We start from the raw sequence: 20,255 nt of genomic DNA, 5'->3' as shown, positions 1-20,255 counted from the left end.
CCTGCCTATCATCTGCCTTAAGTTAGGAATTGGGTACTTGGGTATTTCTCTGTAAATTGTTGGCACTTGCAATAAAATTAAGAATATAGACTGAGAGGAGGTTTCAGTTTGGTGTTTTGATTTGGTTTTTAGTTAAGGGGGAAGTGATGTGGATGGTGGCAAGGGAAGCACCTGTTAAAAGCAATAGATTCTGCCTGACTGATGGGCTTAACATGTCAGCTCAACTTTTTTCCCTTTTATTACCTCCACTTCCTTTTCTTGTCTCCCAGAGGCTCAGTCAAACCCATCAAATGCAGTGATGTTCCTGCTCAACAACAGTTCCTGCTGCAGCTCCTCATTTCAGTATCTCCAGAGCTGCAGTAATGCCTGGGAGAAAGGCACAATGAAGGATGAGGAACAGTTACTTCATCCCTGCTTTTCCCCTTTTCTGCAGAGAATTAATCTCTTTCCTCCTACCCCCTCCTCTTCCTGGACACTGTGGATTACCTGCTTCTTTTTAGGCAGATGGGCAAAGGAAGCAGGATGAGAAAGGAGTATTTATAGCTCACCTCCTGTTTATGTTCCCTTCCTAGCAGATGTGCTAGAGCTTTGTACTAATGCTGGAAGAGGAGAAAATTCAGGCAGGAACGAGAACTGAGACAAATGAAGATCATTTGCTAACGCGTAGGTCATACAAAGTGCTTCCAAATGTAAGGAATAACACTTCCCACATCTTGCTGGCATTGCCTTTTTTTGTGTGTGTCTGTCTACAGCCTGCTTTTAAAACACAGAAGAAAAAAATCCATGAAGAACAGCACTGCAGTTCAGACGGGTTCTTGTTTGCTTGACCTTCATCCACATGAAACGCTGCCCTGTGGAGGCAGTGGGTGCAAAATGTTCTTTTTGGTGCAAAATCTGACCTCTTGAGTGGGATGGAGTAAGGGCGTGCTGTCAAAGAGAGAGAGGAATCAGTTCAAGCCAGTGGGATTTAATCAGACAAGTGTTGTTTGGGTCCTGGGAGACGAGCTGTATGGTTGAAAAAGGCAGCAGTTTGGACTTAGAGAAAATTGTGCTCAGAAGCGTTTGGCTTGTTGCTGTCGCTGCGAGGGCACAGCTCTTGGGTACAGGGGCGTCCCCTCTCCAGCCCCATCCCTGGTGTTTGCAGGGATGCAGTGTGAGCTGTACCCCTGTGGGAGCAGGGGGTGTTTTATCACATCCCAGACTCCCAAACAGCAGCCCAGGGCACACCTGCTGGGAAATACTACACTGCTGTATTGGCTGTGTGAATGCATCCGGAGACCACAGTGAGAAGCTGGAGAAGGTCTTCCGTACAGGGCTGAAAATCCCTGGTAAAGTTGGGCTCAATTTCAAAGGAAGATTGAGATTTTTTTTTTTTTTTTTTTTTTTTTCTCTCAAAGAGAGATCCCAGAAGTGGGCAATGGTGTCCAGGCACCTCAGAAAGAAAAGAGGGGGGTGAGAGATGCAGGCAGACGTCTCCAGTGGTAGACAGGCCTGTTTTGATCCCTTTGGAGGTGTCTGAGGAAGGCAGGGAGGACGCTGAGGAGGAATTAGCAGGAATTAGCTGAAGTTGGCGCTGGCAGCAGGTGGGTCCCTCACGAGGTGCCGCCATCTTCCCCTGGTCACCGCGCTGCCCTCGGAGCCCCTCAGTGAGGGGCTGCCGCGGGCTGGCAAGGTCCTGTGAGCGCTCAGAGCCCCACCGGCTCCTTTGTGAGGGGTTTATTGGCAGACTGGTTTGACAGTCACTGGGTGGGGAGGCCTGGGGCAGGCAGGGGTCTCTGTGCGGGCTGGGTGGGGTGCCTGGGCCTGAGGGGTCTCTGATATCCGGGGTGTCATGGGGCTGAGGTGTCTCTGAAAGCTGTGTGGGTGTCACGGGGCTGAGAGGTCTCCATGATGGTTGTGTGGAGTGTCACGGGGCTGAGGGATCCCCGGGGCTGAGGGGGGTCTCTGATATCTGTGGGGAGTCGTGGGGCTGAGGGGTCTCTGAGGGCTGTGTGGGTGTCACGGGGCTGAGGGGTCTCTGGTATCTGGAGTGTCACAGAGCTGAGGGGTCTCTGATATCTGTGGGGTGTCGTGGGGCTGAGGGGTCTCTGAGGGCTGTGTGGCTGTCACGGGGCTGAGGGGTCTCTGGTATCTGGAGTGTCACAGAGCTGAGGGGGATCTCTGATATCTGTGGGGTGTCACGGGGCTGAGGGGTCTCTGATATCTGTGGGGTGTCGTGGGGCTGAGGGGTCTCTGATATCTGTGGGGTGTTGTGGGGCTGAGGGGTCTCTGAGGGCTGTGTGGGTGTCATGGGGCTGAGGGGTCTCTGAGGGCTGTGTGGCTGTCACGGGGCTGAGGGGTCTCTGGTATCTGGGGTGTCCCAGAGCTGAGGGGGATCTCTGATATCTGTGGGGTGTCTCAGGAGGCTGAGAGGTGTCTGGGGTTGAGGAGTTTCTGATCTCTATGGGGTGTTGGGGGCTGAGGAATCTCTCTGTGGGGTACCCAGGGGATGAGGGATCTCAGTGTGCAGTGACTAAGGGGTTTCTGGGTAGAGTTGGATCCTGGATAAAGGGTTGGGTTAGGAGCTAATTTCAGGCTGTTTCTTGATATTATCTGCTGTAATTGGCAGTAAATCAACTTTCACTTAGTCCAGTCTGTTAAGCCAGTGAGCAGTGGTGACTGATCTCCCTGTCTTCATCCTTTTATCCTGCATCCTCCTGTCCTGTTCCCGAGGAGCTTGGGAGCAGCTGGCTGGGCAGCTGGCCCTCTCAATCCCTCACAGCTCCATGTACTTCAGTGCAGTCAGAGCTTATGTGCTGGTGCAAAACCACTGGCTGTGTTGGGAAGTCACACATCACATCCCTCGGACAGCAGGCTTCTGGTCAGGGCATGGGTTTGCCCCAAGTCTCCTTTACTTTGCAAACAGCTGGTGTGAAGGGGAAGGAGAAGGGGAGGACAGAAGGGAACTTTGATAATTTAGGATCAAGATACTGTGTTGATTCTTTATTTTCTTTTTTGTTTTGGTTGGGATTGAAAGCATTTGAGAGATGGTATTTTGTGCTTAGACTTAGATGTTTATTAGTTTTTATTTATATTACAGTCTCACAAGTTATGAGTTCTACAGTGTTTCACTAACAAGTTACAAAAATGGCTTCGTATCTGTCTCTACAAGGTCTTTTAATGAAAAATTGTCTAATGAAGAAATTACTCGAAATTATTTTTGCTTTTAACTTACTAATCACTTGTGTCTTGTTAATGTGGACTTTTCTGTCTAATAAACTCATAGTTACTGCTTTAAAACTTTTATCTTAGCTTTATATATATTACTATATTTTAAAACTTAACTCCAAGTTTTCTACTGCATGATATTACACACTTCTAATCAAACTACACACTCATAATCTTAGTTCTGTTATTCAAATTTGGAAGCCTTCTCCATGGCCTCAGGTCAAATGAGTGTTCTCTTGGGGGTCAGAGCCTGTCAGCACAGAGAGCCTGAAATTCTCAGCATCCAGGGTTCCAACATCCTGTTTCAAAGAGACCAGAATCTAACAGATTGAGTACAGGAGCAGAAATGAGGTAAAGACAGATAACTGGAGCCCTTAAGTATGTTTGAGGTGGGCTGCTGGGGCTGCCTGGGGAAGCTCCCAGCAATTTTCATCACTGAGATTCCAGCCTGGAGGTTTTAGGATAATCATTTTAGAGCCAGGAAAGATATTCAGTGCTTTATGCAGCAGAAGTCGGGATAGAGAGGAAAACATCTTGTTTCTTGTTGGAAAAGGTGAGCTGCTTCGCATCAGACTTAAGGCAGCTCCATATAAAGGAGGCTCCTTGTAATTTGTGGAATAGATGTTGCCAGAAGCACTTGCAAACGTGTCTCTTAAATGCTTTACTTGTAGTACGAAATTTTTAGGCAGAGAATGCTGTTTTTCACAAAAGCTCTGCAGCTCTTGCTGCACTGATACTCCAGGTAATGAGTTAGCAGCATGTTTTACTGGGGTTCTAGAGTAAGATGTTCACCTTTTTTCATGCTTGGGGTGTGTTTTTTTTCCTGGTCAACCTCTTTTCTGATTTTAATTAGTGTTTGGAGACTCTCTTAAAGTTGTTAGCATTCTGTCATTGATAATTACATACCTGGAGAACAGGAGCTGCTCGTTTTTCCATCAGCAAGCACTCCCTGGTAGCCAAAAGGTTGATTTTTTTTCAGCAAGGCTTTAATTAACTTGGTCACCCAGGTAGTATTGAGAAAGCTACATTAGGACCTATAGAGATGCTGTTATTTTTGCCTTTAGGTTGGAGAAAGCGTAAGTTTTAGGTAGAGGGCTGGGACTTTTTTCCTCTGGCTCCTTTAATCATTTTGGGAGCGCAGCTGCTGCATAACCCTGAGCCTCTTAGCATGCATCTTACTGCAGATAAGGCAGGAAATGAAGGATCTGATGGATGTGGAATGTGAATTCCTGCGTGTGTTCCTGTGAGACCCAGAAAGTTATCGTAGTGCTTAAAGCTTTTCGTTTTTGTGGTCTGGCCTTGGTGCTTTTCACACTCCCAAGAATTGCTTATTTTGGGAGGGGTGGACAAGCCTGTATGGACTAAAATTTGGGTGCAGTTATTGCACACCCGGTTGCTGCAGGGGGGCGGGCTGTTGGCTGTCTACCTGAGGGGCACATCTGGTCAGTAAAGCTTGAAATGGGTTCCTGTCTGTGCCCTGCGCTGCTCTGATCCCCAGCTTCAGCCTTCTGCCACCTTTCTGTATGAAGCTGTTGAGCTGCAGACATCGGGTAATGGGTTCCAACATTTCTCTCCATCTCAATTCTAAAACAACAGTCTCCCTTCAGGAATAAAAATGATGGATGACTCCGTAAGCTCTTGCTAACCTCGGATGACATATCATGACATCTTGGTCTCTGCTCAGTTTTGAGCTCATTTGTTCCTTTTTTTCCCTTCCTGCCCAGTAGAGACTGCTTCTGTCGATAAGGAATGGTAGCAGCAGCACAGTTGAGAGCTGCAGGAGCGACAGATCCGAGTGCTTTAACAGCATCTCTCCTGTCAAATGTACTGGCAGCACACTGCTGGGGAGGGGAGTGTTAGGGAAACAGAGGGGTTCAGCCCGTATTGGGATGCAAGAATTGTGCCAGGGGTTGCCTCAGCTTTTTGATGAGTCACCTAACATGCCCTGGTTTTTCCAACCTGTTTTGCCTTTTCCCTGTTTGGTTTTATGAGGGCAGGAGGCTTCTGGAGTGAGCTTGTGTCTGTCAGATACTCCTAGCCTCAAGGCAAAGTCTTTGCGTGTGCTACCTGATAATATCTTCCAGCTACATGGTTATTTTGCAGCAGGATAATGCTGGGTTTAGCAGGGTTAAGGATGTTCTGAGAACTGTGTTTTTGGGCTGCCATCCACATCTGGTAGAAAGGCAGAGTCCTGCTGTGCAGTGTTTGAAAAATGAATGAATTCTGTTGTGTAGAGGGGGAGAGTGAAGCAGTAAAAACCTCCTATGAGTGCTAGCTGTGCTGTGGGATCAGGTAAAACAGGTCTGTAAACAGTCTTTGGGGTAGTGCTCTCTGACTGAGGAGGGTTTGTGTCTCACTGAGTGAATTCTGCCCACTTGTTTTTGTATCTGATACTATGTTTGGAAAGATTGAAATTCCCCTCCTTAGGTAAAAATTGGTTCTGAAAATTGATTTGCATGTGGCACCACATCTGATCCTTGAAGCTTCTGACTTTGTTAATAATATAATGGTAATGCCAAGACAACAGAGCTGACTTTGTGCAGTATGTGGGACCGTGGCTGTGTTTTTCTCAGGTAGTTTTGAGTCTGAAACTTGGGTTTTTTTCAAGCGGGAGGGGTAGTCCTGATTGCTCAACAGCAGCACATGCTGTCAGAGTCAAGAAGACTTGCTTATTTCCCTTGCAAAAAGGTAAATTTGCCCTTTGGTTCCCAACACGCAGGTGTTTTTTACAACATTGCTTTTGCTGAAGCATTCAGCTTCCCACTTGAGTTACAGCTGTTTGGTGCCCACTCCTTTTCCTGTCTGATTTGACCCTGGGAAGCTGAAAATGCAGTTTAGAGGAGGCAAATTGAAAATGACTGATTTTTGTTGTCAAAATGGATTGAAATGAAATATAAATACAGCATGTGTCATGGTGAATTTCTAGAGCTGTCAATGTAGTGACCATCAGGGCCAAAGGTCCTGCTTTTGAGAAAGATTAGTGGAAACTATCCTTGGTTTGGATATCAGGCTTCAGAGGACGAGGAAAGTAGCAATTAAAGCCATTCAAAGTAGGTTATCAAAGGCAACCTCATGAAATACAGAGGTCTGGACAATTTTGCAGAGAAATAATCAACAACCTGGGTTTTGTTTGCAAACTTCATCAGAAGTTTACTTAAACAAGTCCTCCCTGTAAGATACCTTTATAAAAATGTCGGCTTGGCAGCTGTGTTTTAGCATTCAGCAAAGAAAAAGTATCCCGGACCGTAGGAATGTCCAAATTGGACAGCAGCTGTTGAAAAATCTGAGGCTAGCCACTGAAATATGAACCACCAGAGACAGGTGAGAGCTGCTGTGTTACGCCTTACTGTGATGTACAGTTGGGCTGGAAACCCAGTTTTGTGCCAGAGTTGTAATTTCAGTGTTGGGGAAGGATTAGTATATAGCCAGTGTAATATAATCTAAAAGACAGACTTTAAATTAGTCTGGTTGTAGGTTTTCATGGGCAAATGAGTCTCTTGCTAAGTTTGCAGAACATGCAAACCCATTCATGTGCTTTCTTCCTGTTGGGCTGTTGTTGTTTCTTATTTTTATAGCTCAGTATTACAATTATTGCTTTTTATGTTGGAACAATTTGTTCTTCTACGCACAGGCGTGTTTACTGCTTCGTGTCTCAGAGTTTGGCTTCCCTCTGTAAGGACATGAGAAAAGTAATGTTGGCATGGAAAACAACCAAAGAGAATGACCCAGTTAATCCACAACTCTAAACATCCATCCTGGTTATGCAAAAAACTTCTTTTTTTAACCTTTAAGGACTTGTGCTTTGACATGATTTCTGCTCTGTGTCTGTGTAGTAAGCTAAACGGATTTCTTCAGACTGATTGACCGTGTGGCTTTAAAAATCCATGTCACATTAAGGGAAACAAACCACAACTGTTCTGTTCTAGACTCTCAGCTACCTGTGTGGAGCGTGAGGTGTGTAGAGGTGAACTTGGCTGCGGGGGGAATCCCTGTGGGGTGACAGATGGGAAGGGAAGAGGCTGTTCCTGACAGGTGCTCCGGGTTTGTGGCCGCTCCTGCGGGCGGGAGGAAGTGCCCGGGCGGGCATTGGGGAGGGGGCACAGGAGATGGCGCGGGGCCGGATCCTGCCAGACTCTGAACATTTGTCCTTTTTCCCGTGTTTTCCAGGTGCATCAGCGGCTGTCTCCTTGGCAGAGCGTGAGAGTGGTGTATTGCAGTACCGTAGTGCCCTCTGATGGTGAGTACACACCATCTCCTGCCTCACTTGGGCTTCCCCAACTCACGTTTCATTCCCTGCCCCCTTTTCTGATGGAAGCTTCTTTGGCTGGGCACCAATCCAGTTTGGAGCTAAGGAAGCGACAAGGAGAACAACGTCAGGAAGAATTAAGGCAATGGGCAGCTTTTCTATGAACTGTCCTTACAAAACTGGACAGGCTTTACAAAGAAACACGGAATTGTGTGCAACTGTCCAAGTCTTTTTGCCAGACTTCTTTCGGATGTAGCTGTGAGGTCTGTATGACCCCTGCCCTTCAGGGTGCTGTCCTTGCTGGGGGAGGTGCCAGAGGCTGGAGCCAGGCTCTGCTCAGTGGTGCCAAGCACTTGGACACGAGGCAAAGGGCAGAAACTGATGCACAGGAAATGCTACCTGAACATGAAGAAGAACAACTTCTCCTGTGCACTGGAGCAGATAGCCCAGAGAGGCTGTGGAGTCTCCCTCGCTGAGGACACTCCAGAACCATCTGGACACAATCCTCTGCTGTGTGCTCTGGGATGTCCCTGCTTGAGCAGGGAGGTGGCACCAGAAGACTCACTGTGGTCCCTTCAGCCTGACCCTACCTGCCCCCTTAAGTCCATTTATGTAACGAAAGTGCAGTTCAGCTACATGCCAGCATAGTCAAAAGCATCGTTTACTACAGTAAATAAGATTTGAAGCCAAGGCAATATTATTCCTTTATTTAAATTCTGGGACAGCTCAGACGTGAAGCTTTTTTGCTAAGGTTGTCAGAGCACAAAGCAAAAGGATGCACTGGTGGAACTGTAAAAATCTCAGTGTGCCACAATGCAAAGAGGAAAGGAGCAGCCTTCAGCTGCTTAACATCTGCATGCTGTGCACAGGGAGCGGAGCGCTTGTGCTGACAGACGTGGGCATTGAGTGGATCCTCTCGTTGTTAAAGCTTGTTAATAAGGTCTGAAAGCTAATAAATGAAGGGTTCCTGCTTCCCCTGCCAGGATAACAAGTGTGCAAAGACAAAGAGAACATGACTAACTGCTCTGCAGAGCTTACATGAAAACCTGCCAGCTTAAACAAGCAGAAGTGTAGAGGATGTGTAAGGCTGAGAAGATATCTGCCTGTGGTGATTTGATTTTACCTCTCCTTGTGTTGTGCTTGAATAATTCTCTCATTATTTCTTCCTATAACTTTGCCTTTACCGGTAGCCAATGTTCAACACTGACTTCTTTGGCCATGGTTTTTTCTTTTACTGTACTTCATTTTGACCTCGTTTGTTGCTCAAGTTGATCTTAGGTGAAAATGGAAATCTTAAAAAAAAAAATACCCATGACCTGTTGCTGGTGCACGTATGATTGAGTCAAAACTCTGTGGCACTTGGATGGAACTCATGCTTCAAAGCAAGCCCACATTTAATATAGCATGTAAAGCTTTTCAAATCCCCCACGGTCTCATTTAGCACCATTCCTGGCCAGGCTGTAGGTGACTGTAAACGTAAGTGCAGCACACTTGTATAAAATTAATTTCTTTTACTTATCCCATGCCTTTAAATCCTGGCTTAAAATTTTACTAGGGGAAGATTAGCTGAAACCTTAGCTCTGTAATTAGAGAGGTGCCAAATGCTTTGTCCCCTTAGTAACTTGTGAAATAGATGCAGAAGACACACGGGGCTGTGGGAGACAGGAGTGAGGCAGCCATGTCACAGGGGCTTGTTAATAACTTCTACTGGAGCTGCCTGCTGCTGTCTGTTAGGTTTGTGTTATTGTGTCCTTCAGATTTCCTTCTTTTCTTTGCCTCTTTCCTCTTCAATGCAGAAGTCTGACCAGCATTGCTTGTGTGGGAGGTGGTGAGAGGATCAACCTGCAATCATGGACTTTCCCCACCAGTGAATTAAGCTAGGAAATTACTTTTACAAGGTTTTTGCAAGGAAAATATAAAGCAGCTGTATTTATAGGCTTATGGACCCTGTCTTTTGAAGGGAAATAATTTGGTCTTTAATACTTCACCTAAGCTGGCAGTCCTGGTGAAAGGCTTTGTGTGTGCTCCTAATGCTGATGACTCCTAAGATGCAGCAGGGCTGTTCCTGCTAGGCACTTCCTCCAGGGCTGGCAGTCCTGGAGCTCTGGCTGTGGTGTGGTACCAATGGGGATACATGGAAAAAGTGTAAATGCAAACATTGTTCTCCCTTTTTCTCTGCAAAAAACTGCCTCACTGCCCGTGTGATCCAGGTAGCATTTTAAATTTAAAGAAAACCTGATAGCTGGTGTCATAACAGCTGCTGCTAAGGAGCTCTGAATTCTGTCTGGCAGTCCAAATAAATTAGCATTTTGCTTTATTTCTTTCCAGTAAATATCTGATTGTTCTCTCTGAAGTCTGTGCTTCACAACACTAAAGCTACTAAAATCCTGTCAGATGTCTGAGTCTTGAGAACAGGCATTGATAGGTTTTCAAATACTGGAGCCTCTTAGGATGCTTTAGTTGTTTTAGCTGACCATACTTGGTTGCTTCCATCTAGTCTTTAAGGACTTGAAAGCAGCAGTCCCTTGCAAGAGGGAAAAAGCTTTTTTATGCTTGATTCATTTCATGAAGGTGCGTGATAGTTAAGAATGAGAAGAGAATTCTTCTGGCTTTGTGAAAGTGCACTTGGTAAATCCTTTCTCAAGATCCACAATCCCCCATTTTTGAAAAGGCGTGTTGCCCCAGGACTTGTCCCCATCCCATAGTTCCCTTTGCTAGTTAAAATAACATTATTTGCCTTTATTTCTACTTCTGTTGACTTTTTGACTGGCTGGTTTTGATGTTAGCTGCTTAAAATGACTTGGCACGTCAGTGCATGAGTTCAGTGAGTTTAAGGAGACAGGAGCTGACCAGAGCTACAACAGGTTGGGATACTGAGGCAGATGAATTGTGGGTGGGTGTGACTGCACCATCCTTGAGACACAGCAAATGCTCTGAGCAATAAAAAACCCTCTGTGTTTTTACATAAGAAAGATACCTATAAAAGCAAATCATTTTGAGGTGTGCTGTTATATCTTAGCAATGACATCACTTGAGGACAGTTACGACTGTGATTCAGTAAAGGGCTTAGGGAATATGAACTTTCAACTTCTCTTTTCTATGTACGGATCTCACAAAGTACGTGGAGCAGGTTGTGGCAGTAAAATAATAAACAGCCTACAGCTCATACAGGTCACTACCATTGATTTTAGAATTACAGAAATCCTCAAGAACGCCCTCAGAAAAGCTTTTGGCAGCGCCAAAGAAATGGAAAAATCTTGTTTTATCTACACCTAAGTAGTAATGCCTGTCTGGAGAAGTACAAAGCATATTGATCCCATGAATTTTAGATGAAATGACCTTGAAGCCTAAACTCGCAGTGCTGTTCTCCTACAGCCTCGTGCTCCTGACTGCTTTCTTACATGTTTTGCCTCCGGACAAGGAGGAAGAAACCAGAACTAAACAAGAACATAAACATTTGAAGTGGGTCTTTCCTTGATGTTTCCTAATAGACACAATCTGCCTTTGTCTCCTGAGCTATAAATCCTGCTATAAACAGCAGTGTTTTGTCTTCCATAGTCCAAAATGCTTTTAGTCTCAAAACCTAACCAAAACACACTGTGCCGCTGTGTTACGGCTTTTAGATATCATGTTGCCTTTAGAACAAAGGTGACTGGGTTTAGTGTAAGTAACTTTTGCAAAGTACAGAAAAACACTGCCAAGTTTCTGGAGTGAGAATCTCTGCTATCCCTCCATTTTTATTTGGCCACATCTCTTGAGAAAACCAAAAGTTTAATCAGTTATATTGAGATTATAATCAGGTTTGCCTCTTCTCCGTGGAACAAGTAGAGAAGATCTGTTACCTTCTAACGACGCGCTTGTGTTCTTGCTGTCTCTGCAGAAGTGACGGTGGTTTACCAGAACGGGTTGCCTGTGATTTCTGTGAGTCTTCCATCGCGGCGCGAGCGCTGCCAGTTCACCCTGAAACCCATCTCAGACTCCGTCGGGGTGTTCTTGCAACAGCTGCGAGCAGAGGACAGAGGGATTGATCGGGTTGCAATCTACTCAGCAGGTACTCTTGTTTACAAACTGATTGATTTACTTGCCTGCCAGCTGTCTGCATCCAGCCTTTTGCTTTTGGAGTAGAAGTTCGCCGTGGTGCGAGTTCTCCGACCTTCCTGAAAGAGCAGAAGGTAGAAGTGCTATTCCTAGAGCTAGAATATGGTGTAGTCAGTGCTGCCAAGGAAATCAGTCCTAATGGAGATGTTCTCTGGTGAGTTCCCTACTATTTAGTAGGAAAGGTTTAAGCTGTGCAACCTACAGAGCAGTTCAAATCGATTTATAAGGAATAGGGTGTGGAAGGTGGTACGTGGGAAACAGTATCCTGCTTTAGCAGTGAGAACTCAGTCATGTTTCACCTTCTCTTGTCCTGGCAAAAAGTATCATCCTTTACAAAGAATATTTACATGATTTATTGTAAATAGCTAAGAATTTAAAGTTATTTTTTAAACTCAAATTCTGCTTCGGCTTTAAGAGACTCTGGTCTTTGATTTTTGGTCATATGGCAAAGCACATCAAGAGATCGAGTTCGTCTGAAGACTTTACTATTTTTGTTATAGATTTTTGGTTTTCTGTATTTTTGTTCACTACTTTCATACTTTGGATGTGCTATTTTTTCATAGTCCAGTACTGTAAATTAAGAGATCCACCCTCTGGTTTTCTGTGAATAATATTACATTATTCTATTTACAAAGAATAGAAACCAAACAGGTGGGTTTGGGATGATGTTACAACTTAGCCCAACATGTTTAAGTTCTTTGTTCCTCCTGCTTAGTGCATCATCTGTGTTTTCCTTACAGATGGCACACGTGTGGCCTCCTCCACAGGCATAGACCTGCTTCTGCTGGATGACTTCAAACTGATCATTAATGATGTCTCCTACCACGTCAGACCACCAAAGAGAGGTAAAGCAGCCTGCTTCTGCTCAGCTCTGGGAGCTCATCTCAGTATTCAGTTCCCTGCTTCATTGAAACATGCTTTATTATCTTGTTCAGGAGCATGAAGTGTTGTTTCTGAAGGGAAACCTTCTGGTTTCTAATCCTGCCCTTGGAGCCCAATTTAGAGATATCCAAGTAATCAGAATAATCACTAATGAAAAGCAGATATTTCATTCCGTTCAAAGCTAGTGCCCCCAGCCCTCAAGAGGAATAAACAAAGAAATAGAATTCCTTTTAATTTCTAAGTTTTTCAATTTTTTTTTATAATTACTGGAAAGTAATTTAATTTAACTCATTCTGAAGGAATACAATACAAGATGGGAATTAGATTGGAACTTAGATTGTCTGGCTTGGAAGAATAAATTGTTGCTTCCCCTGACGGCTAACGTTGTTTCCATTTAAGTGTGGTACTTTGAATATTGCAGATAAACCTCAAAACCCTGTTAGCTACCAAACAGTGAAACAAAGGAGACTGTGCCCTTAGAAGAATCAGGTAGAAGGGGAAGGGAAAGCAACCTCTTTTGAGTCAATAAGAAAAATCCATTTCAATAATATTCTTTGAGCATGTGTGATTTTCAAGATGTGAAAACCTGCAAAGAAGCTTTTGAGACATTTCAGCATTACTGGGGGAGGCAGGAACTCGGTGTTTTTATCTGCCCTCTTTCTTCTGGGCAGCTTCATAGCCTTCATAAAACACCAGGTTCTTGCATGCCTGTAGTTACCTCTGAGGATTTAAACTAGAGAGACAGCTTGGGAAATGCTGTTTCTGTTTGGCTCTTGGCTCACAAATGTGGGAGAATTTATTGTTCTATTATTCTGGAATTGGGAGAGCAGTGTACTGAGTGAGATGATATTTTTCACCTAAATGTGGGGTAGACTGACCTCTACTAGAGATGATTTCCCCCCCCCCCCCCCCCCCCCCCCCATCTCATTGAAAGCACCTTAGCAGAAAGCTCTCTGCTAAGAGTGGATGTCTAAACCACTGGGTACCACACACACAAGGAAGTTACTCTGCTGTCACCCACTGTGTGCTGATAGGTGAGCTCTGGGATCACCAAGGTTACAGGAAATTGTCTCCTAGGATGCACTTGCCAAGGAGATTTCTATAGTTTGTGCTAAAATGATTGTGCCTGCAAATAGGCACTGAGATTAGTTCTGTCAAACTTTTCAGCTCTTTTGCATTTTTACAAGACCACCTTGAGTATTTGAGAATGGAAATGCCAGAATACTGTAATTTTTAAATAAGTACTTCTTGATGTTTGCCTCAGTAGGAACACGTGGATTTTTCTTCGGAGGAGAACAGGAGCCCTTTAACTAGAATGAAATCATGTGCTTTGTGTGTCTTGGCACAGGCAACTGAGTCTCTTTTTTCCCTTGAGCTGCTGGTGTTAAAACTTAAGCTGTCCATAGCTTTTTGAGTTGATAAAATCATATTTTGATAACTTTAGGTACAAGTCCAAGGATGCTACAAAAATTAAATTTTTTTTTTTTTTAATGTCAGAATCTTTTGCTTTAATTTCAAACTTCTTTTTTTCTGATCTGGACTGTAAGACAGTACAAGTAATCACAAGTCCTTTAAGAACTGGTGTCTTCTAGGAATCCTTTTTGAGTTGTAATGCAAGGATAAAGGTGTTTTTGAGTCGTGGCCCTGTTCTTGTTTCTAGATACTGCGTGGGAGAGCTTCACTCCTTTGCAGGCAGCACAGCAAGGAGTGTCACCCACAGAGCACTGGGAAACAATTCTTGGCACTGGCACTCTGATTGCTGCTGCTGGGGCTGGTGTGGCATCCCTAACCCCCAGTGTTCAGTTGCCACCAGCAATAACTCTGGTTGCTGGTGGTCTGTATTCTGAATTCTGCCTGTGTCTTGACAGCTGGTGTGATGGATCGTAGCTAGTTTAGTTCGTTTGTCTTGTATATGAATATGAATCAGAAGCAGCTGTTGGATAATTGGGACACCTCTCTTATCAAATTTTAGGAATATCCAGTAGTAGGGCCTGGTTTTCTTTCAAGGGAATCACATTGTCTTAGAGTTGGAGCTGGAGCTCTTCCAAAGGCCTCTTTGTTGAGAAGATAGTTTTGTTCATTTCCAGTGCAGACTAATATGGTTCCCCGAGGGCCCGTGGGATACCCTGTGGGCACAGTGTGTTAAAGCAGCCTCTGCTTTTCCCTAGAGCTCTTAAGCCATGAAAATGCCACGACGCTGAATGATGTGAAGACGTTGGTTCAGCAGTTGTACACAGCCTTGAGCATCGAGGAGCACCAGCTGAACAAGGAGAAGGAGCTGATAGGGAGACTAGAGCAATTGAAGGAGCAGCTAGCACCTCTAGAAAAAGTAAGAAGTTTCTTAGTGTGTTGTGTTTATCCCCCAAATGCAGCCTGGATGTATTTCCAGGTTTTAATTGGGTCCCTGACATGCTTCAGATAGTTTTAAGATCACTGAACCAAGTGTTTACCAAACCATGTCTGCTTCTGGTTTCTGTGGAAATATTTTGTTTCCTTGCTTCAACTAGTTGGAAATGAGCTTGTTAGTAAATAAAGGCTGAGGCTAATGCAGCAGAACATCTCTGAACATAAAGAAATAAATACTTTACTGAGGCATTCTGAGCATGCTCAGAGTAAATATAGGTGACAGCAAGATGGTGATGGAATAGGAATTGAGGTGTGTTTGTATAAGCATCATGCATAATCAAATAACGTTTCAAACCACTTAATGTTGCTATTAATATAAGGGACTGATTTTACACTATTATCTCTTAACAATATTAACATAATTACTTCTGAGACTGCAAGATGTGTGTTTCTGCCTTCTGCAGGTGAGGATGGAGCTCAGCAGGAAAGCAGAGAAGAGGACAACCTTGGTGTTGTGGGGAGGCCTGGCCTACATGGCCACTCAGTTTGGGATTCTGGCCCGCCTCACCTGGTGGGAATACTCTTGGGACATTATGGAACCAGTCACCTATTTCATCACCTATGGTAGTGCCATGGCAATGTATGCTTATTTCGTAATGACCCGCCAGGTAGGACCTGTTGTGCTGATATTGACACTTCAGTAGAAGACTTTCTCTGGGTTCTACTCCCTAGAAAAATAGCAAAGTTGTGCTTGGTAGAAGCTGCTTTGCCCTTCCTTGTCCTGTTGGAACCCAGATGATGCTTGTTGAATTTGTGTTGGCCGGGGAGGTGGTGTGTGGCCTTGGAGTGTTCTCACGGTGGTCCTGGCTGGTTGTCTTACCAGAAATGTTTTTCTGTGTTTGGTGACTGACTGCTGTAGCCAAACAGATTCATTTCCTGGCATATATGGTCAGTACAGACAGGTATGGCTGCCTGAGATGCCTTCTGAACTTCAAGGAAGTCCACCCCTCTCACGTGCCATGCTGGCCTTTTTAAGGTGTCCAAGGATCAGGCATCTTGTTGGAAATGCCTTTCACAGACCTGGCGTCCCATCCACATGAAGAATCCGTCTCTGGATCCTTGTAATTGTGACAGATTCTCTATGGATTTTCTAGTGCATGTTTTTTTTGTCTCATCAGTTCCTAATTCTGCCTAAATAATGAGAAGGGAAGGGCTCAAAGTGTCTCTACTGTCACAGGGCCATCAGAACAGATGCTGCAGGTGTTCTAGCATGGTGTCCCAAGGGTGTGTCAGCTGCATCGTTTCAGGGACAGTATTTATAGCTTTTCTCCCTCCTTTTTTTCCCTACTAACTTGTCAGTACGAAACGTTAGTTCTTCTTGTCTCTGCATGGAAGGATTCAAACACTGGGGACAGGAGGAGGGTGCTGATAACTCACTGCTGGAGTGTAACAAATGAGTAGAGAAGCAAATGTCTGACATTGCTGGGTCTGGCTGGGATGGAGTTAATGTTCTTCAGAGCATCTGGTGTGGTGCAGTGTTTGGCATTTGTGACCAGGACAGCCTTGGTAACACAGCAGTGCTTTTGCTGTTGCTGAGCAGTGCTGGTACTGCATCACGGCCTTCTGTGGTTTTTGTTCCTCCCTGCTCTGCCCCCTCCCAGTCCTCCTCTTCCCATCCCTGGGCATAGGCTGGGGGTGCATGAGGTGTTGAGGGAACACATCTGGGACAGCTGTCCTGAACTGACTGAACCGACCATGCCCCATGATGTCACGTTTTGCAATAAATTGGGAGGGAGTTTCTCCAAAGCAGCTGTTGCTCAGAGTCTGGCTGGGCATCGGTCTGCTGGCAGGAGGTGGTGAGTGATTGCTTTTGCATCACTCTTATGTTGTTGTGGGGTTTTTCCCTCAGTTATTAAACTGTCTTTAACTTTACACTTAAATCTTTCTTGTTTTTTTCCTACCTTTGGATTCTCTTTGCTCTTCCATCCAGCTGTGCAGCAGTGAGTGACTGGGTGGGGGTTTACCTGCTGGCAGGGGTCACCCACCAGTGTGTGAGCTTGGACCAGGCTCGTGCCTTCTGTCAGGAACTGGTCATTGTCCCAAAACCAGAGACATACTGTGCTATGGCATCCTGTGCTGCCTCCCTGCTGTAGCTTTATTCCTATTTTCTCTCCTTTTTTTCTCTTTAGGAATATGTTTATCCAGATGCCAGAGACAGACAGTACTTACTATTTTTCCATAAAGGAGCCAAAAAGACACGATTTGATCTAGAGAAATACAATCAACTCAAGGATGCAATTGCTCAGGTAACAAGAATTTTTCCAGAAACAGGATAAAGAAATTAGTGCTTGCTTAGGTCTTCGTTACTGTTAATAGACACACCTTGAGCAAGAATGAATGTATTTTAAGTTTTCAGCCCATTTTCCTGTCACAGCCCCACTGCAATCACTGAATTTGCTTTGATATTACCAGGAATAGAACTGCTGGAAGTGTAAATCAACATGAAACCCATATCAATCTTTAAGGGCCTTTCAGAAACTGCTGGTAAATCTTGAGTTGCTTCAGACTCTTCATGCCTCAGAGGAGCCTAATTCAAGATTTCTTTTCTTCTCAGCTCCTACACACCAGATGGATTTAGTGAGGAATGAAGTCTTGCATCCTTTCAGTTCAGGTCTTCCTGACATAGCACTTCAGTGCAGTCCTGGAAAATCATGTTCAGAAAATGTAGCTGTATTGTTTAAATCCGTGGGGGCAGATTTCTCAGACTCTGGAGACAGACACTCTTGACAGATTATCCATATTGTGGGATCTGTTCAGCAAAAGATAGAGATGTTTCCTTGTGTTACTCGGGGCCTTATTGCAGAAGGATGGTGTGAGCAGAAAAAGCAGAGTTGCCACATTATTTTCCACTGCTCTCTATCATCCTTCATTCCCAGGCTCTGGAAATGACAGTGTAAGATATCCAGGGCAAGACATATTCTACCTCTGGAGAGCAAAGTACATAAGGAAGGACCCAAAGGTCTTTCTGGGGTTTCTTATGCCATGTTGTATACAGGTGCCATTGGGTGGCCATGTATTCCTGCAGCTTTTCTTCTAGAAACAGCCATCCCTGATAATCTAGTTGGGATGTTGGTTTGTTGGGGTTTTGTTGGCCTGGTTTAAAAAATATTTCAGTGAGTTTATGGGGATCCAAGTCCTCCCCTACCCTATTCCTTTAAGTGGCTGTGTGCAGACAAGTTCAGAGAAATACAGCTGAGAATGGTTTTTGTAAATAAGAGCTTTCAACTTTGTTTCACTCTTTGGGCAAATTCCTACTGGACAGGGGAAACACAAGGAAATGTGGGAAAGCTTTTCTTTCTCTAAAGGGAAATGGTATTAGGGGAAGTTGTTTCGGGAGCTTGTGCTTTATAACATGTCTTTTACTTTTAGGCAGAATTGGACCTTAAAAGGCTTCGAGACCCACTGCAAGTTCATCTGCCCATCCAGCAAATTTCTGAAAAGGACTGATCAGCAAAGAAGCTCTGAACCCCAGCAAAAAACCTGTTCATAGCTCTTGCCTTTTTTAATTAAAGCATTGCAGGTGGAAGCTGGGATGTGGTGTAGGGGGTGGAGGGTTTTTACCTTTAATCAAGACAAAGGACTGTCAAGGGGGAAAATCTCTTAAATCTGAAGATGGGACATTGTGGAATGTTAGTTCTGAAAAGGGCTTGGCAAATAGTCACATTTTAAAAACTGTCAGAATGGCGATTGTGTACAAATACAGGATTGGGGGGTTCATGAAGAGAATGTAATGCTGGGGTGTAGGGGTGTCTTCTTCCAGCTTTGCAGGCTCTGCCTCTTGATAAGACACCAGCAGCCTGCTTAGCTTTTTAAATTTTCCTTTACCTGATTCCAATCTCTCTTTCTCTCTTGAAAAAAAAACAAAAGGAGAAAAAAATAAATGAACAAAGAATCCAAGCCACCTGGAGCTCTGGCTGGTGATCAGAACTTGCACTCCACCGCCATTAACACGCACACTTCTGGTCAGACCTGGTCTCTTTTATAAAGTTACTACAAGACTGCTTTCTACTGGAAAAACCGTGAGCTTCCCCCTCCCAGCCCACCCCCTGTGCTCCACTGACTTCCTCCTTTGCTTATTTGTAGCACAGATTGGTTGTAGCCCAGTGAGAGAAGGAATGAGTTTTCTTCTGGACATTTGATAATGGATGTTTTGGATTATTCCGTAATAACTCTCGAAACTTTGCGTCCCAATGCCCTTGAGCTCCTCCTAGAAATCCATGGCAGCATTGCATGAGCGGTTTTTTATATTCAGTCTTAAGGCAGGGAGGTTCCCCCCTTCCTACCCCAAATCTGAGAGCCACCTGGACTATGAAATTAGGGAGGCCTTAAAGGATTACCAAACTGTTGCTGGAATCATGACTCCTGCTTTTAAATGAACAGTTTTGGAACATGGAATAATGAAACTTGATACTTGACTGCTTGTGTGATGGGATAGAAGGTTTCACATATCGTCAGAGCATTTCCCTTGCCCAGAGGCTTTTTGGGAGCCTGGGGATCTTACAGTGCAAGACACAGAGCTGCTTTGGTTCTGTAGCACTTTCCCCTGATCAAGTAGCTTTAAGTGAACTTTGTGTCCACAGGTCAGAATTACTTAGGAGTGGCTAATGACATCTCTTGTTCTTAGCTAAAAAGAAGTAAAGGAAGGAAGGTCAACCCATTGCCCTCTCTCTTAGCCAAGGCTGGCTGCTTTCTAAGCAGATAAAACATCTCTTCACTCAAAGCAGGTCAGTCTGGTTTAGCACCCTGCTGATAAACGCTGTGGAGAAGGTGGGAGAAGGACACTAAGCTTTATGTACAGAAAGGCTGGCTGCTTCTTTTTGATGTTTCACTACTACTCCTCACTGTGTCATGGAAAAGAGGCTTCTGGGTTTTTTTGGAGAAACATGTTTTAAAAATATAGGAAAGAAAATAATTCAGTATTAACTAGATGCCAGGTGCCTTGCAGATGTGGAAACACAGCTGGGATTGCTGCCTCTTCTCACTCAGTGGCATGTTGGACCGAATGGGTGCATGTTTCTAGTTTTGTTTTTTTTTTTTCTTCCCTCCCCCTTCTCCTCTGTCTTTCCATTTAATTACATTGTGTGATTATTTTTTATCTGTTTTATCATGTTTGTGTGATGAGTTTTAAAAGGAAAAAAGTGAACACAATCCTGTAGCTGAATCCTTGGTGTGTGTTTGGGATGAGGGAGGGAGCATGGAGAAAAGTCCTTCTTTAAAAAAAAAAAGAACAAAAAAACCCCTGAACATGTGTAAAATCCTGTATCATTTATGAAATATGTATAAAAGAGCAATGTACTTCTGGAACAATAAATAACTATTCAATTTTTGAATCAGCGCTCTTGAAAAATGTTATTTTCCCCAGCTGAGAAGATAATATTCCCTGTGTGGCAACTCTCTCCTGAGTTTCCTCCATTTC

The 20,255-nt window shown here is 44.4% G+C and overlaps 2 protein-coding genes across 4 annotated transcripts in view; one reads left to right on the top strand and one right to left on the bottom strand.

Annotated features, from left to right (window-relative positions):
* The window catches only part of MCU (mitochondrial calcium uniporter), an 81,628-nt gene extending 61,459 nt beyond the window's left edge, over window positions 1-20,169 (top strand). Inside the window, exons 2-8 of one of the 2 annotated variants that reach the window (XM_038141427.1) lie at window positions 7,375-7,444; window positions 11,334-11,504; window positions 12,292-12,396; window positions 14,602-14,762; window positions 15,244-15,447; window positions 16,969-17,085; window positions 18,213-20,169. In XM_038141427.1, coding sequence (XP_037997355.1) covers window positions 7,375-7,444; window positions 11,334-11,504; window positions 12,292-12,396; window positions 14,602-14,762; window positions 15,244-15,447; window positions 16,969-17,085; window positions 18,213-18,329 — 945 coding nt within the window. In that variant the 3' untranslated portion in view covers window positions 18,330-20,169. Of the gene's footprint in view, window positions 1-7,374; window positions 7,445-11,333; window positions 11,505-12,291; window positions 12,397-14,601; window positions 14,763-15,243; window positions 15,448-16,968; window positions 17,086-18,208 lie in introns of both variants that reach the window. The other variant, XM_038141428.1, reaches the window with a different exon arrangement.
* LOC119702804 (C-type lectin domain family 2 member D-like) overlaps window positions 1-20,255 on the bottom strand; it is a 603,052-nt gene that overhangs the window by 423,759 nt on the left and 159,038 nt on the right. The gene's annotated exons all lie outside the window — the stretch shown is intronic.

This window comes from Motacilla alba, chromosome 6 (genome assembly GCF_015832195.1).
Source record: "Motacilla alba alba isolate MOTALB_02 chromosome 6, Motacilla_alba_V1.0_pri, whole genome shotgun sequence".
NCBI classification, from domain to species: Eukaryota; Metazoa; Chordata; class Aves; order Passeriformes; family Motacillidae; genus Motacilla; species Motacilla alba.
The sequence above is the reverse complement of the archived record's forward strand: the minus strand, read 5'-3'. Positions and strand labels throughout refer to the sequence as shown.